Below are 18,651 nucleotides of genomic sequence, written 5' to 3' on the forward strand. Positions count from 1 at the left end.
ACAGCTTGCGCATATGAGAGAGGTAATGCCAGAGATTCAAGCGGCAAGGGAGAAGGGAAAGACGGCCTTCTACAGAGATGGCCGGGTTGTGATTGTAGAGCGGCGCTCCACATGACGGTGCGAGACCCATGGGACCACCCTCAAAGTTGCCACGTGGAATTGTAATGGATCTATGCGACTTGATGTGGGCACCTTTGAGGATAGTTTCAGGGGAAGAGACATCATCTTCTACTCTGAGACACATCAGGCCCCTGGGCAGTCTATGCCTCACATTAGTGGATATAGATGGGAGACTGCCTATAAACAGGAGACACGATCAGAGCAGAGAGGGCGGGGATCAGGAGGAGTGGCAGTGTTATTCAGAGAGGAGTTACAGCCATTGATACATATAGCCCGTAGAGATGAGCAAGCTAGGTACATGTGGGTGAGACTGAGAGCAGAGACAGATAGATATCTTTACATTGCTATTTGCTACTTTCCCCCGAGCACGTCAGTGTATGCACCACCCAGAGGACAGTCCCCTTTCTCTATTTTGGATGATGACATATGGGAGTTCTCTAGAGATGGTGACATCATCATTCTAGGGGATTTCAATGCTAGGACTGCCCATCATCAGACAGTATTTTATGATACTTCAGAGGAGATGCTGAGAGAGCTGGATGTTGCAGAGACAGGCCTACCCAGACTATCACAAGATGGAGAACACACTGAGTATGGACGACACTTGATAGACATGGGGACTGCACATGGATTGGCCATCTTGAATGGCCTACAGAGATTTCCCGCTTCAGGGGGTTTTACATGCTTTCCACACAGACATGGAGAAAGCACAGTGGATTATGTCATGGCACAGCCGACCCTCATCTCTAGTATCCAGGATCTCACGGTTGGACCCAGACCTGTTGGTGTGGCAGTGGATCATGCTCTTTTGTCAATGACAATCTCTTTTAAGTTTAGTGTAGCACACAGGCTACGGACAGCAGCCCCTACTCGCTACACCTTCACACGGGAGACAGACTCTGTATACATAGATGGCATCTACAGACGCCTATGCACAGAGGAGCCAGGGCGACCTCTGGAGGAGCTTACTACTATAATGACACAGACACTACATGATGCAGCAGCAAAGGCATACCCACATACCCAGCCTGAGCAGAGACGCCGTTCGGGGAGCATGCCCCAGAACAGTTGGTATGATGAGGAATGCCGAGACACTAGAGCTAGTATAACCGGCCTATACAACGTAGAGCGCGGTACTATTTCAATTACCTGTTAACTTTACATAGAGCACTGAGAAGGGAAGAGAACACACTTGCGTCCAGCGATTAGAATGTCACTGCGCACACGAGACCGACACCCTGTAGGCCCCAAAGACTGGCGCCCCATTCGGTATTTCTTTATTCAAATTAAGGTAGACGATCCGACCACTTAGCACAAGCTTTCACAAAGCTGTCCAAACCTGGCGAGGGCTGAAAACGCAGGTTTTCGATCGGATTTCGACAGCATAACGGCGCAAAAACCCCTGTAGGTCAAAAACACCTGTCTAGGACGGATTCCCTCGATATCTGGAAGCTTTCTGGTGAGCTGTCGCAGAAATTCAGTGGGCTGTAATTCTCTGTTTTTCACTGCCGGGAGCCCAAAAGCCTGTACACGCATCCCAAGGCTCTCACGAGACTCCCCCGATGTTCCCTTGCAGTTTAGGTGCGAAACCCTAAACCTGCAGAAAAACACAGCAGGCTGTAATTCCCTGTTTCGGATCGTTTTTAGCGGAGCGAACACGCCTACGCGTGTCCCAAGGGCTCCCGCACGCAATGGGACAGTTCCTCTGTCAATTGGACGAGTTTTCACGCGAGAAAACTCTCCAAACTCGCAATCTTTCGTGATGGAACTGTGCGTACTTGTGGGGGATTAGCAATTAGCTAATCCGGTTCCTGTTCAGAAGGCTCTTGCCTTGGCAAACGCGCATAAACCCCCAGAACTGTACATAGGTCAAATGAGAAGCCCACTAGTGGGGCATAACATACTATACGTAGGGGAGAAAGAGAGCAGTATGTAGCGTGCGGGGCATCACTCCCGTCACCATACTGTGCATAGAGGGCAAGGTAAGCATTCCATAGCTTCTGTACCTGCTACAATCCACCTGAGGCTGAGAATGGCGTCCCCTTTGTTGATATGCAGCTCGTTTTTGCCTCCTAGAGTGACAGAATCGCTCACAGGCTGACACGTCGCCCAGTTTCCGAGTTTGGGCTTTCCTTGCTAAAAATATCTCAACTGGTGCGTCAATTGACTTGGCAGCAAAGCAATAAAATGTTCCCCTTGTCATTCCAGAGCTAATGACGCGAACACATTTTCCGGTCAAAAATAGCAGTTCCCTAAATTTTAGGAGATGCTTCCATGGCGTCCCTATCGGTCTCCTGACCATCATTGAAGACTACCATTTGACCAACATCTACAATGTGGGTTAATTTACTGGCCCCTTTCAACTTATAAAGTTGCAGTGACTTGACGAGTGGCCCAAATTCCAGTTTGGCGCACACGAGCTTCCATACTCATCAGAATTCAGTGCTAAACTAGCCCGGGCAGTCCTTGTCTGACCGACCTAGATCCCCGATGTGAGAAGCCCATTTGGCTGCAGCCGTTTCACACTGGCTATGCAATGTCCACTTGCACCTTTTCAAGGGTTTTGGGACAAACAAGTAAAAATAAAATAAATATATCTAATACTTATTTACGGAAGGCAACAGGAAAATTACACCTCCTGGTGACACACCCCACCCTTGAAATACTGCAAGCGACCTCGCTTGCATGCCAATAATACATGCAGATATCTCCTGATATCACATATATTCTATGATGGGAATCCAAGATATACATGCTTTCGGAAATGTAGCGTTGGACGATTAAACAATCCCACCAACCTGGCTACGACACATATATCAAGCATAGAAGTCTTCTAGTGTACTCTTGAGCACAAACTTCTCTAGCTAAGTTCTGTATGGAAAGAGTAGATACAATTGCTTAACTACTCTCTTGAGCATCATGAACCATGCTCTTGCCTTGCTCCAAAAAGGCTGCATCAAGTCGCTGTGGGTTCCATTTGAAAGGCTTCAAGATACAATTGCAATAGCTGAGGTGAATCAAGCAATTCAGACTCTTCTATCCATTTGGCATCTAATGATGGATAGTTCTTGAACTTCACCAAATAGCGTCTTGCAACTTTTCCTCTAACCTTTCTTTCTTTATGTGCCAATATCTATTCAGGAACAAGGATTTCATCCAATTCTTCCACTTCGGGTTGTTCCTCATCAAGCATATTCTCTGGCACATCACCAACAAAGGGCCTTAGAAGGCTGACATGAAAAGCATTATGTATTTTCCAGCCTTCTGGTAGCTTTAACCTGTAAGCTACATCGCTGATCTTTTCTGAAATCTGAAAAGGACCATAATATCGCATACTGAGCTTAGGAAACAAGCGCTCCTTGCCTTTCCTTTTCCTTAACCTGGCCTTTTCAAAGCACAAAAGTACCCAATCACCAAGTGAAAATACAAGTTCACGACGGTGACGATCAGCAACTTTCTTTTGCTTAGCCTGAGTCTTCTCAAGAGCAATCTTTATCTTCCTGTATGTTTCATCCATATCTTGCACATACTTGTCTGCCTCAAATATCTTGTCCTTAGTCTACAAAATGGGCGGGACTTTCTTTCCTCCTTCCACTATCTCAAATGGTGTCTTACCTATTGACGTATGCACAGTGTTATTGTAAGCATATTCAACCAATGGGAGATGGTAATCCCAAGTTGCCTTGTGCTCTGAGACATAACATTTGAGCAGGTCCAAGACAGTAGAATTTGCCTCTTCTGACTGTCCATCAGTTTGCGGATGAAACGAAGAAGAGAACTTGAGCGTAGTGCCCATGTTCTCAAACAATGCCTTCCAGAAAAGACTCGTCATACGTGGATCCCTGTCACTGACAATCGACTGAGGCATCCCATGATATTTAAAGATATTGCTCATGAATATCTTGACCATGTGTTCTGTCTTTATCTTCTTCCTAACAGGAATGAAATGGGCCTCCTTACTGAACCTACAAATGATAGTCCAAATCCCATCATTTCCTGTTTGCGTCCTTGGAAGATCAAAGATAAAGTCCATTGCTATACTTTCCCATGGCCTATCAGGGATCGGCAATGGCTGCAACAATCCCGGTTGCTTTTGTCTGTCAAATTTGACTTTTTGGCATACTAAGCATGATCTTACAAATGTGTCAACATCTTGACGCAAAGCTGGCCAATAGAAGAATGCCTCAACCCCTTTCACTGTCGCATCAATTCCACGATGCCCAGCATAAGGTGGAGCATGACTTTCCATCAAAATCTTTGGCCGTAACTGTTTAGTACGCATAACTTTCCATGCATCATGAGAAAGGCATTCTTAAGCATATAGTGCTCATGATGTTGCCCATCAACAAGCAAGTCATAGATCCTTGCAAAATATGAATCTTCAGCATATTGTGTCTTCATTTCGTCTAGTTCACAATGGTACGGAATTGACACTGCTGAAATTTGGGGCTTTCGTGACAACGCATCAGCCACCACGTTCTTTTTCCCTTGCACATGCACAATCTGAAAATGGAACATTGACAAGATGTTTGCCCATCGCATGTGCTTCTCAGACAACTTCGTCTGTGTAAGAAAATATCGCAAGGTTTGATGATCCGTTTGGACAACAAAATCAGCCCCTAGCAAATAGTGTTTCCAACTAGTGAGAGCATGAATTACTGCCAGCAATTCTTTCTCATAGACTTGCAAGTTCCTTTCAGTCTTCAAAATAATTCTGCTCTCATATGCGACTACTCGGCCATTCTGCATTAGAACTGCACCAAGACTATGGCCACACGCATCACATTGAACCACAAAAGATTTAGAAAGATCTTGCAAAATAATTACCGGATCTGAAGTCAGCTTCTCTTTCAAGTGTTTGAACGCTAAAATTTCCTTGGCTGTCCACTTGAAAGTAACTCCTTTTCCTTGCAGTGCATGGAGTGGAGAAGCAATCTCAGCAAAATTTCGGATGAACCTCCTGTAATAGGAACATAAGCCTAGAAAGCTTCGAATGTCATGTACGGACTTCAAGTCTGGCCATGACCTAATTGCTTCCACTTTAGCGGGATCCATGCGTACCCCATCCTTTGAAACAATGTGCCCAAGGAAGTGAATCTCTTGCAAAAAGAATTCACTCTTCTTCGCATTAATGAGTAGCCTGTTCTTACGTAACTCATTGAAAACTGCAGTCAAGTGATCCCTATGCTCCTCTTCAGACTTTGAGTAGACAATCATGTCATCAAAGAAGGTACCCACGAAGTTTCTATGTGGTCTAAAAATTCTGTCCATCATTCTATTAAATGTGGCAGGAGCATTTGTGAGACCAAATGGCATGACAAGAAACTCATAGAGACCAAATGTTGTCCTGAACGCAGTCTTATGGACATCTTCTGGTCTAATGCGTATCTGATGATACCCGCTCTTTAGGTCTATTCTTGTAAACAATGACGCTCCCTCAAGCCGATCAAGAATGTCATCTATCCTCGGTATGGGGAACCTGTTCTTGATGGTATTCTTATTCAAGGCGCGATAGTCAATGCACATGCGCCATGAACCATCCTTCTTCTGCACTAAGAGTACAAGAGAACAAAAAGGGGATGAACTGGGCTGAATCAGCCCCTTCTCTAAAAGCTCGTTGACCTGACCCATAATCTCTTTCTGCTGGGCTGCACTAACCCTGTATGGTTGTCTATTCGATGGACTAAAACCTGGCACAAGATCTATAGTATGATCCTCAGGTCTCTCAGGAGGTAACTCCCCTGGCAAAGAGTCCGAAAAACAATCACTGAAACCACTCAAAAAAGTTGACCTGTCTTTATCTAAGGTAGACAAATTAGATACAACTTGAGGTACTTCTTTTGCAAAGATCAAGTACGCAGAAAGATGATTCTTTATTACAGATGAAATAGCAGAAGCAGAAACAACTGGAACAGACTCGCCTTTAAGCTTTACATCAAGGACATGAGTCTTTCCTCTATGTACAAGGGTAATCTTTTTGTTGTAAGTATCCACCATAGCATGCAACCTGTAACACCATGGGATACCCAATAACACATCACAGCCCTCAAGCGGCATAATATGAAATTCTTCCGCATCCACATAGCTCTGAATGTGCAGACGAAGCTTTCCCAGAATGGGAGTAACAAGCTCTGAATGTCCTGGGCATGCCAAACCTGCTTCGCCTGTCATACCCATCTCCTCTGCACGAATGCCCAACTTTGATGCCAATTCTGGTGATATGAAATTTGCACGGGCTCCTGGATCAAAGAAAACCAGCACTATCTGGTCTCTAACTTTGCCCCAAGCTCTGCACAGCTCCGTGGCATCTATGTTTGGCTGATCTCCAACCAAATCTGGAACAAGTCCTGCACTCGGCTTTGGCTTCTTCCCTTTATGGTCTGACTTGTCATCCTTATCCTGTGACTTCTTCTGTGGGCACTCATTTGCAAAGTGTCCTTCCTGTTCACAAATGTAGCATTTCTTGGCCTCCCTAAGAGCTTTCCTTTCTTGAAAAGTTTTGCCAGAAAAATGCCTTTTTTTGTCCTTGTCCTCGTTCCGAAGAAGATTTAGACTGCTTCTTGGACGTATCAGCTTCTTCAATGGAGGGCTTCTTTGTGGGAGGCTCAGAAGGCTTTGCTGCAACATTGCCCTTGGCTGAAAACTGTTTGCCCTGGGACCCTTTCTTGTGGCTATTAAATCCATCGGAATCTTCCTTCGACAGATTGCTGGACTCTTGCATTCTCTATCAACTGAAATATATTCATGACAGTAGTCTTTGTGCAGTAGTCCGTGATTTTCTTGGGCAATCCGCAACAGTACTTCTCAATCTGTTCTGACAAAGACACAAACGTGTAAGAGGTGACTGGCAACAGTGCGGCCCAAAACCGTTTATTGTACTCTTCCAGATCCGCACACTGTTTAGCATTCAACTCGTGCCATTCCGTCATTACATCCACTTCAAAAGTGTTTGTCAACCATGCAGGCGCAAAAAGTTTTTTGAATTGGACCCACGTTGTTGGGGCTTGACCCTGGTTCAACAATGCGGTCCACCATTGGAGCTCATTCCCTTTCAAGAAAGTGGCAGCCTTGCGTATCTTTGAAGATTCCGTGAAGTTTCCTCCAGCATAAGCTGCATCGAACTGCTGTATGAAGGTCAAAGCCCTCAATTGGTCCTCAGTTTCTCTGAAAGTTTCAAACTTCACTCCCTGCCAACCTTCCTCGTAATCCTTAGGCTGACTCAAAGGAGCCACATTATCATAAACAGGTGCCTGTAGCAGTGGTGCTCCATGAGTGTTCATTCCAGCACTCGCATCAACTGTTTTCCCTATCATATCTGGATTTTGTACGTATGGCTGCGAAAAACCAGCCATACCAAATTGTGTTCCAGGCACTCGAAACTGGCCATAGGCACCCTGAAAACCTGGTTGGACACCCATGTTCGCGTACATAGGGTTACCCATGCCTGTTTGCATTGTCCCGAACACATTCCCTGGCATATAACCTGTGGAAGGTCCAGCCATAGCTTGAAACACTGAACCACCTCCAAAATTACAAGGATAAGTATTAGGTAATGGAAGGGTCTGACGCATAGCCTGTTCATTGCTCCCTTGACCATTCACAAACGGTTCCTGTCCAGCTAAAGCAAGTTGCTTTGGATCATTGGACACCGCTAGTTGCTCAACCACATGGGCTTTCCCTCGAGCATCATGAGTCCTCTGCGCATTGGAAATCTCCTTTTCCTGCAACGGCTCAGTCATGCCCTGTGTAGGAGGCTGAAAACCCTGTGTCGGAGCCTGTAAGAATTCCTGCATCCTTGGGTTGTTAGAAAACTGCTGAAACATGTCCATGCAACAACGCAGTTGAGTTCTAAACAACCTGTCCTCTTCTTAAAGAGTTGAAGGAATTTTCTCTGTGCCATGTGAGGAAGATCCCTCTTCAGGTACTTGGTCTCTCTTCTCTGCCATATCGACAAGCTCTGTGTTGCTTTCACCCACAACAATCCACGCTGCACTTTTTGAAGAAAAAGTGACTATCCCGTCGATGGAACCATATAACCGGCCTATACAACATAGAGGGCGGTACTATTTCAATTACCTGTTAACTTTACATAGAGCACTGAGAAGGGAAGAGAACACAGTTGCGTCCAGCGACTAGAATGTCACTGCGCACAAGAGACCGACACCCTGTAGGCCCCAAAGACTGGCGCCCCTTTCGGTATTTCTTTATTCAAATTAAGGTAGACGATCCGACCACTTAGCACAAGCTTTCACAAAGCTGTCCAAACCTGGCGAGGGCTGAAAACGCAGGTTTTCGATCGGATTTCGACAACATAACGGCGCAAAAACCCCTATAGGTCAAAAACACCTGTCTAGGACGGATTCCCTCGATATCTGGAAGCTTTCTGGTGAGCTGTCACAGAAATTCAACGGGCTGTAATTCTCTGTTTTTCACTGCCGGGAGCCCAAAAGCCTGTACACGCATCCCAAGGCTCTCACGAGGCTCCCCCGATGTTCCCTTGCAGTTTAGGTGCAAAACCCTAAACCTGCAGAAAAACACAGCAGGCTGTAATTCCCTGTTTCGGATCGTTTTTAGCGGAGCGAACACGCCTACACGTGTCCCAAGGGCTCCCGCACGCAATGGGACAGTTCCCCTGTGAATTGGACGATTTTTCACGCGAGAAAACTCTCCAAACTCGCAATCTTTCGTGATGGAACTGTGCGTACCTGTGGGGGGATTAGCAATTAGCTAATCCGGTTCCTGTTCAGAAGGCTCTTGCCTTGGCAAACGCGCATAAACCCCCAGAACTGTACATAGGTCAAATGAGAAGCCCACTAGTGGGGCATAACATACTGTACGTAGGGGAGAAAGAGAGCAGTATGTAGCGTGCGGGGCATCACTCCCGTCACCATATTGTGCATAGAGGGCAAGGTAAGCATTCCATAGCTTCTGTACCTACTACAATCCACCTGAGGCTGAGAATGGCGTCCCCTTTGTTGATATGCAGCTCGTTTTTGCCTCCTAAAGTGGCAGAATCGCTCACAGGCTGACACGTCGCCCAGTTTCCGAGTTTGGGCTTTCCCTGCTAAAAATATCTCAACTGGTGCGTCAGTTGACTTGGCAGCAGAGCAATAAAATGTTCCCCTTGTCATTCCAGAGCTAATGACGCGAACACATTTTCCGGTCAAAAATAGCAGTTCCCTAAATTTTAGGAGATGCTTCCATGGCGTCCCTATCGGTCTCCTGACCATCATTGAAGACTACCATTTGACCAACATCTACAATGTGGGTTAATTTACTGGCCCCTTTCAACTTATAAAGTTGCAGTGACTTGACGAGTGGCCCAAATTCCAGTTTGGCACACACGAGCTTCCATACTCATCAGAATTCGATGCTAAACTGGCCCGGGCAGTCCCTCTCTGACCGACCTAGATCCCCGATGTGAGAAACCCATTTGGCTGCAACCGTTTCACACTGGCCATGCAATGTCCACTTGCACCTTTTCAAGGGTTTTGGGACAAACAAGTAAAAAAAAAAAAAAAAAAATCTAATACTTATTTACAGAAGGCAACAGGAAAAATACACCTCCTAGTGACAGCTAGACTTCAGAGGGAGGTGATTTTGGGGGACATCACTCACAGACAGTCACAGATTGACTTCCGACGCCTAGTGCGGCGGAAGAAGAGGGCATTTTTGGCCCAGCTAGAGCAGGATCTATATCAGCTATTCTTGAGTCTGGACTCACGTGAGGCATGGCGGCTCTTTCAGGAGCACTCTCCCTCCCCCGCCATCACTTCTACAGAGGACTGGGGCCAGTACACATCATCTCTGTATACAGTTCCTGAGCAGCCCCCCCTTCCCGACCCTCCCAATCCATGCCCACACACAGGTGCTTTTTTCACCGCGGAGATGGTGAGGAAGGCCATTGACAGGATGAGGACTGGGAGAGCATATGATCATGATGGTTTAGTGGCTGAGCATTTCACGCATGCCAGAGATCTACTAGCAGAGCTTCTAGCAATGATGTTTAACCGTGCCATGTGTGAGGGCTTGCGTGTTACTTGGAGCCTATCTACTATTGTACCTATCTTCAAGTTGGGAGACCCCATGGAGCCTGGGAATTATCGCACTATCATGATTGGACACACATTGGCAAGGTTGTACGCATCTATTCTTGAGCAGCTACTGAGTAGATGGGCAGAGAGGGAGGGGATACACGCAGCCGGGCAGGCAGGGTTCAGGAGGGGTTTTTCTACTCTTGATCATATCTTGACACTCAGAGCCATCATTGAGGAGGGTAGATCGCGCGGGAGACGGATCTATTGTAGCTTTGTGGATTTCCGCAAAGCATTTGACACAGTGCCTAGAGCTAGATTGATGCGCAGATTACAGCAGATGGGAGTACCCACAGAGCTCATTTGGGGGGTCATGGAATTATACAAGTCAGTAGTGGGGCAAGTACGCACCTCAAAGGGTCTATCCACACCGATTCACTCCACTATTGGAGTGAAGCAGGGCTGCCCACTCTCTCCTACTCTATTTGGTATGTATGTGGATGAGGTTTCTGATTACATTGAGAGAGATGGTGATAGAGGTGCACAGCTCGCAGGGACATGGATTCCATTATTGTTATATGCTGATGATATTGTGTTGATCTCCGACTCTCCGGAGGGGATGCAACGTCACTTGGATGCTTTGAATAGGTTTGCTTAGGAAAGTGGTTTGTCCGTCAACCTTGGTAAAACCAAGGTCATGGTATTTAATACCACCCCACAGTGGATCAGGAGGTCAGCGCCAACATTCACATACGGCCAGGAGAATGTGGAGTATATAGATGCGTACACTTACCTCGGAGTGGTTTTTAGTGGGCCAGCATTTTCATTGAGGGGGGCAGCAGAGACTAGACTGACTAGAGCCCATGCAGCATTGGGTAGATTCGAAAGGATGTGTTCACAGGTTCAGTTTCAGGAGCCTCGGACGAAGCTTTGGCTCTTTGACACTTTGGTGGCTTCTGCATTGCTTTATGGAGCTGAGATTTGGGGACCTTCATGGGATCATCACGGGAGGACAGGCCGCAGTGATGGATGGGGGGACATGGAGAAGACTCTGGTCTCTATGATCTCGCGGCTCATTAGAGCCAAGGCCTCAGTACCACGTGCTATTGTTCGAGCAGAGCTAGCTGCCCCCCCACTAGTGGTTGAGGCGCTCACCAGATCTGTCTCCTTCATACACCGCATGTGGGAACTTCCCAGAGACAGATATGCCCGCCTTGCACTTGAGTCCTCTCGACAGTTAGCCATGCAAGGAGATACAGCCTGCTGGTATGGGGAGATGACATCATGGTTTCAGGCGCATGGGTTCAGCATAGACAGATTGCCTCCCTTCCAGTACTCACTGGATGCACCCTCTCTGACTCTTACACAGTCCGAGATCACCAAGCTCATTCGCCAGGACGTGACTCAGCTAGACACCAAGAGGACATGGATACAGCCAGCACAGGAGCTGGGCACGAAGATGGCTTTCTACAGAGAGCATCTCCTCCAGCTTACGGTTGATGGTTTTGTGACGAGGCCCAGATACATGGACACCCACTTGTCTCATGGGATACGATGTGCTATCGGCCAGATACGCACATGTTCACACCAGCTGCGGATCGAGACTGGGAGATACAGCGGAATACCAGCAAAGGCCAGGACATGCCCCCTGTGTGACATCGAGCGTGAGACAGAGTTGCACTACACATGCCACTGCCTCGTCTACTACGAGATACGAGGCCACTTCCATTGCTTGTTCAGAGAGGGCTTTGGACCATTCTCCAGAGTCATGCAGTACGAGGATCAGAGATGCTTGGGTTTGTTTTTGCTCGAGATACGCAGACACAGACAGAGCCTGATGAGAGGACAGACTAGCCAGTCTCAGAAACAGATCACAGATTTCTTTAGAGCTGCTGTGACAAATTGCTAACGTGTCGACCTACTAAAGAACGGAGCTACCGGCCGAGGGGCCTAAACCCTAAGAAGAACAAGCAGTAGAAGAAGTGTCACAGAGTGAGGACGTGGTTGCCCGAGTGCAGAAAACCCTAACCCTAATTTCTGCCAGAAACCCTAATTCTGAAAACCCTAATTGCAGAAACCCTAATTCTGAAAACCCTAACTGCTGAAACCCTAATTCTGGAAACCCTAACCCAAAAACCTGAAAACCCTAATTTCTGCCAGAAGCCCTAACCCTAAGGCAGCAGACAAATTCCGAAAATTGCGCTGACATGATGACGTGGCAGGCTGTACGGATTTCCGTGATTTACGTTGGCAGCTTTTGGCACTGCTTTTTGGACCAGAAGCTTTTGATTTTGAAAGCTTTTCATGTAAACTGCTTTTTAGGCCAAGGGCCTTTAAATATGAGGCTAGGGCTCATTCTCTGGCATGCTTCAGTACGAAGGTGCAGAGTCTGGAGTACCGGCTTGTACTTTGATGATGCAATATAAAGAAATACCGAAAGGGGCGCCAAAGTTTGGGACCAATACTCTCTGGGGTTGAATTCCGCCACTCCGTGTCGCGTATCGTCTCTCTCTCTCTCTCTCTCTCTCTCTCTCTCTCTCTCTCTCTCTCTCTCTCTCTCAGTTCAGTTGTAATTGAAGTGCGAAGAGTTTGTTCATACTGTTCTTTTCTATAGGCACGTGGTGCTCGCCTTGTGACAGAGGTATCAGAGCATCAGGCGTGTGCTTTTCTGAAAGCATACCAGTCCTACAAAAGAGCAGACAGAGCTTTATTCGAGGATATCTGCGCCCTCCAACCCGGACTTATTAAAGAGCAGACAGAGCTTTATTCGAGGAAATCTGCGCCCTCCAACCCGGACTTATTAATGAGCAGACAAAGCTTTATTCGAGGATATCTGCGCCCTCCAACCCGGACTTATTAAAGAGCAGGCAGAGCTTTATTCGAGGATATCTGCGCCCTCCAGCCCGGACTTATTAAAGAGCAGGCAGAGCTTTATTCGAGGATATCTGCACCCTCCAACCCGGACTTATTAAAGAGCAGACAGAGCTTTATTCGAGGATATCTGCGCCCTCCAACCCGGACTTATTAAAGAGCAGGCAGAGCTTTATTCGAGGATATCTGCGCCCTCCCAGCCCGGACTTATTAAAGAGCAGGCAGAGCTTTATTCGAGGATATCCGCGCCCTCCAACCCGGACTTATTAAAGAGCAGGCAGAGCTTTATTCGAGGATATCCGCGCCCTCCAACCCGGACTTATTAAAGAGTAGGCAGAGCTTTATTCGAGGATATCTGCGCCCTCCAACCCGGACTTATTAAAGAGCAGGCAGAGCTTTATTCGAGGATATCTGCGCCCTCCAACCCGGACTTATTAAAGAGCAGGCATAGCTTTATTCGAGGATATTTGCGCCCTCCAACCCGGACTTATTAAAGAGCAGGCAGAGCTTTATTCGAGGATATCTGCGCCCGGACTTATTAAAGAGCAGACAAAGCTTTATTCGAGGATATCTGCGCCCTCCAACCCGGACTTATTAAAGAGCAGGCAGAGCTTTATTCGAGGATATCTGCGCCCTCCAACCAGGACTTATTAAAGAGCAGGCAGAGCTTTATTCGAGGATATCTGCGCCCTCCAACCCGGACTTATTAAAGAGCAGGCAGAGCTTTATTCGAGGATATCTGCACCCTCCAACCCGGACTTATTAAAGAGCAGACAGAGCTTTATTGGAGGATATCTGCGCCCTCCAACCCGGACTTATTAAAGAGCAGACAGAGCTTTATTCGAGGATATCTGCGCCCTCCAACCCGGACTTATTAAAGAGCAGGCAGAGCTTTATTCGAGGATATCTGCGCCCTCCAACCCGGACTTATTAAAGAGCAGACAGAGATTTATTCGAGGAAATCTGCGCCCTCCAACCCGGACTTATTAAAGAGCAGACAGAGCTTTATTCGAGGAAATCTGCGCCCTCCAACCCGGACTTATTAAAGAGCAGGCAGAGCTTTATTCGAGGATATCTGCGCCCTCCAACCCGGACTTATTAAAGAGCAGACAAAGATTTATTCGAGGATATCTGCGCCCTCCAACCCGAACTTATTAAAGAGCAGACAGAGCTTTATTCGAGGATATCTGCGCCCTCCAACACGGACTTACTAAAGAGCAGGCAGAGCTTTATTCGAAAATATCTGCGCCCTCCCAACCCGGATTTACTAAAGAGCAGGCAGAGCTTTATTCAAGGATATCTGCGCCCTCCAACCCGGACTTATTAAAGAGCAGGCAGAGCTTTATTCGAGGATATCTGCGCCCTCCAACCCGGACTTATTAAAGAGCAGGCAGAGCTTTATTCGAGGATATCTGCACCCTCCAACCCGGACTTATTAAAGAGCAGGCAGAGCTTTATTCGAGGATATCTGCGCCCTCCAACCCGGACTTATTAAAGAGCAGGCAGAGCTTTATTCGAGGATATCTGCGCCCTCCAACCCGGACTTATTAAAGAGCAAGCAGAGCTTTATTCGAGGATATCTGCGCCCTCCAACCCGGACTTATTAAAGAGCAGGCAGAGCTTTATTCGAAGATATCTGCGCCCTCCAACCCGGACTTATTAAAGAGCAGACAGAGCTTTATTCGAGGATATCTGCGCCCTCCAACCCGGACTTATTAAAGAGCAGGCAGAGCTTTATTCGAGGATATCTACGCCCGGACTTATTAAAGAGCAGACAGAGCTTTATTCGAGGATATCTGCGCCCGGACTTATTAAAGAGCAGGCAGAGCTTTATTCGAGGATATCTGCGCCCTCCAACCCGGACTTATTAAAGAGTAGGCAGAGCTTTATTCGAGGATATCTGCGCCCTCCAACCCGGACTTATTAAAGAGCAGGCAGAGCTTTATTCGAGGATATCTGCGCCCTCCAACCCGGACTTATTAAAGAGCAGGCAGAGCTTTATTCGAGGATATCTGCGCCCTCCAACCCGGACTTATTAAAGAGCAGGCAGAGCTTTATTGGAGGATATCTGCGCCCTCAAACCCGGACTTATTAGCCACTCCCACCCTTACTTCATCGCGCATCGGGCGCACTCCCGTCTTCACCGCAGTGTCTTACAGGGCATAAGCCAATTAAGATCACTTGCAAGAGAAGGATCCAGATTTGTTTCAAGTCACTGTTTTTCTCAGAAGCAGTGCTATGCAGATGTTGATTTCTACAGCTACCAAGCAGCATACTCCAAGTACTTGGCAAGCTTTCAAGAAAATTTTTTGCCCGAAGTTATATGGTTTCTGACATCTTCCTTCAGAGTGCAACTTCTGGCAGAATGGGGTATCCTGAAATGCTTGCCATGGAAACCCTAGCAGATTATAAGTTGAAGTTTCTCGACATCTCCCAGTAGATGTCTCTTCACGAGCAGATGAACTTGGAGACCGAGTGCGATTGCTATCTTGGGACTACCATCGCCGCCAAAGAAACACTGTTTGTCCAAGAGCTGATGGACCATGCTGTGCTCGGCTACGACCTTATGGAAGAAACCTAACCCTAATTTCTGGTGCAGGTTTCAGGATGGAAATTCAGTCGACTTTTCGAGCTCGACTGATGTCGAGATTTCTTTTTAAGTTTGACTTCTGTTTGAGCTTGTTTGGTGATCCTGTTTGGAATTTGTTTGAAATGGATGGTATCTGTTTTGAACCTGTTTTGGTGCCGATTTGAATTGTTTGACTCTGGTTTGATACTGGTTTCAATGATTGGTGATTTTACTCCCGGGTGGAGAAGTGGTAAATACTGTTTTGGTATTGTTTAAACCTCCGTACGACGCAGGCCGATGCCTGGGGAGCGTTTGGTTGTATGCTTGTAAAATAATTGTTGTTGTGACTCCCGGCCCGGACCTGGATGGTTATGCGGGAGGAGTATTAAGAAGTCTGAGCAGTGGTTACTCTCAGCACCTCCAAACGACGCAGGCTGCGGTTTGGGGGGCGTTTGGTTGTAAAAGGCCTCTATACCTCCCGGCCCGGACCTTTTTAGGTTATGCGGGAGGAGTGATGAGGGAGTCGTTGAATATCTCCCGGCCCAGACCTTGTTAGGTTATGCGGGAGGAGTGTTCATCGGCGGCTTTATGTTTCTATGTCTTGTAACATGCATATGTGAGCATTTGTGTTGCATTGTGATGTGCCAACCACTGAATATTCCTAATTGGATGAGATTGCCTGGGTATGTAATTTTAGTGCATCAAGACACCCGAGGAAGATCAGTACGGTCTGGGTGTGATGGCTAATTTTACTACGCCGGAATATCAAGAGTTCCGATCTAGACGAAAGGAGAAGCTAACTCCTTGATCAAAACAGCCGATAGGAGCAGCTAACTCCTTGATCAAAAGAGCAGAAAGGAGAAGCTAACTCCTTAATAAAAAGAGCAAATTGATTGTCCCTCGGAATGACCCTCGGAAATTTTTGAACTAACTTGAGTTGTTTTGCAGATATGCTGTAATCGCGGACGATTACTCTCTTTCAAGAAGGGGAGATGTGACAAATTGCTGACGTGTCGACCTACTAAAGAACGGAGCTACCGGACGAGGGGCCTAAACCCTAAGAAGAACAAGCAGTAGAAGAAGTGTCACAGAGTGAGGACGTGGTTGCCCGAGTGCAGAAAACCCTAACCCTAATTTCTGCCAGAAACCCTAATTCTGAAAACCCTAATTTCAGAAACCCTAATTCTGGAAACCCTAACCCTAAAACCTGCAAACCCTAATTTCTGCCAGAAGCCCTAACCCTTAGGCAACAGACAAATTCCGAAAATTGCGCTGACATGATGACGTGGCAGGTTGTACGGATTTCTGTGATTTACGCTGGCAGCTTTTGGCACTGCTTTTTGGACTAGAAGCTTTTGATTTTGAAAGCTTTTCATGTAAACTGCTTTTTAGGCCAAGGGCCTTTAAATATGAGGCTAGGGCTCATTCTCTGGCATGCTTCAGTATGAAGGTGCAGAGTCTGGAGTACCGGCTTGTACTTTGATGATGCAATATAAAGAAATACCGAAAGGGGCGCCAAGGTTTGGGGCCAATACTCTCTGGGGTGGAATTCCGCCACTCCGTGTCGCGTCTCTCTCTCTCTCTCTCTCTCTCTCTCTCTCTCTCTCTCTCTCTCTCTCTCTCTCTCTCTCTCTCTCTCTCTCTCTCTCTCTCTCTCAGTTCAGTTGTTATTGAAGTGCGAAGAGTTTGTTCAGTCTGTTCTTTTCTATTGGCACGTGGTGCCCGCCTTGTGACAGCTACCACTAGACACTCGGAGGAGTTACTACCACAGCACAGCTCGTCGTCTCACACCAGAGGCACACTGATCGACCGAGCGACTGAGCTGGGGAGATCCAGACGCCCACGACAGTGGAGGACTACACAGCATCGGCGGAGGCTACATCAGAGGATTCGGATTACTTTGGCTCGACATGCACGACGCCCGGTCAGACTACTGACCATGGAGGAGATTGATGAGATCCGCCAGCGACCGATGCTGGATCTCTTGTGATCTAGCTATCCCAGCTAGCTGCTTAGTTCACACCTAGTAGTTTAGGATTCCATAGTATTTTATTGTGACATTTGTCATTTCATTTTTGTCATCTTGTTACTCTGACTCTGACTTTGTATCAGATCCACCACATTGTAACTTTTTGGTCTCATAGGTCACTTTGGGCTTTTGAAGACGTTAATATAACATTTCATTTCATTTCATCTCTCTCTCTCTCTCTCTCTCTCTCTCACACACACACACACACACACACACACACACAGAGCATAGGTGAGTTTTCCCCCTGCAACTGCTGTTTTTTTGGGACAGTAGGCTGAGTTTGTATAGACTTTTTTAAAAACTTTGGTCTGATGGTTCTTGCTAGCATACAAGACAAATAATAAAACGCAAAACTATTACATATTTGTTGCCCTCAATCAGCAATGTGTTCTGGGTCTTTCTTCCCTGGTTTGGTTTGAAGAGCTGAGCAGCAGCAATAGGACTAATTTCCACTAAACACTCTTTTTTTCTTAGTCTGGATTAACCAATCATTAACTTCTTACCGTTACTTTCGCACCTTCACTGCATGATGTACACTGGATGCCTTGCAGCACAAGCCTTTTCCAGACCTCTTGGAGAATGATTTAATAAGACCACGCACTTGTATTGCTATGCTTGCTGTATTCATGGAGTCAGCCTCTGCCATTTTGATAGCATCTTCCTCTGCTATGACATCCTCATCTTTCTTCTCAACCACAGAAGAATCAACAACATGATCATAACTTTTGCATTGATCCCTTCTGTGGGCATCTGAAATTTAGATAGTTTCCAAGCTAAGACTTAATTAAGCACAAACTAGCACAATCAGTGCTTGTTGCAATCAACAATTGTAATCTGACCTTTTTTTTGGATGGGAGATTTTCCAGTCCAGTACGATAGCTGGAGAAAATAAAGCCACGGCTTTCTCACTCCATTCACTATTGGATACACGTTGTCAATGTAGATGGCAGACAACAGCCACAAAATAAAGGTTGCTGTAAGCCAACCCAAAATATTTTCCTGTCATTTAAGAAGCTCATTGCAATCAG

The 18,651-nt window shown here is 46.7% G+C and overlaps 1 protein-coding gene across 1 annotated transcript in view; it reads right to left on the reverse strand.

Annotated features, from left to right (window-relative positions):
- Positions 1–18,651, reverse strand: part of LOC147440428 (ABC transporter A family member 2-like) — a 65,908-nt gene that overhangs the window by 27,523 nt on the left and 19,734 nt on the right. The window contains exons 7-8 of the mRNA XM_086530165.1: positions 18,463–18,622; positions 18,127–18,373 (exon numbers count right to left, since the gene is read on the reverse strand). Of these exons, the coding sequence (XP_086386291.1) occupies positions 18,129–18,373; positions 18,463–18,622 (405 nt within the window). The 3' untranslated portion in view covers positions 18,127–18,128. The remainder of the gene's footprint in view (positions 1–18,126; positions 18,374–18,462; positions 18,623–18,651) is intronic.

This window comes from Adiantum capillus-veneris, chromosome 15, assembly GCF_014529385.1.
Source record: "Adiantum capillus-veneris isolate H3 chromosome 15, ASM1452938v2, whole genome shotgun sequence".
Lineage (NCBI taxonomy): Eukaryota > Viridiplantae > Streptophyta > Polypodiopsida > Polypodiales > Pteridaceae > Adiantum > Adiantum capillus-veneris.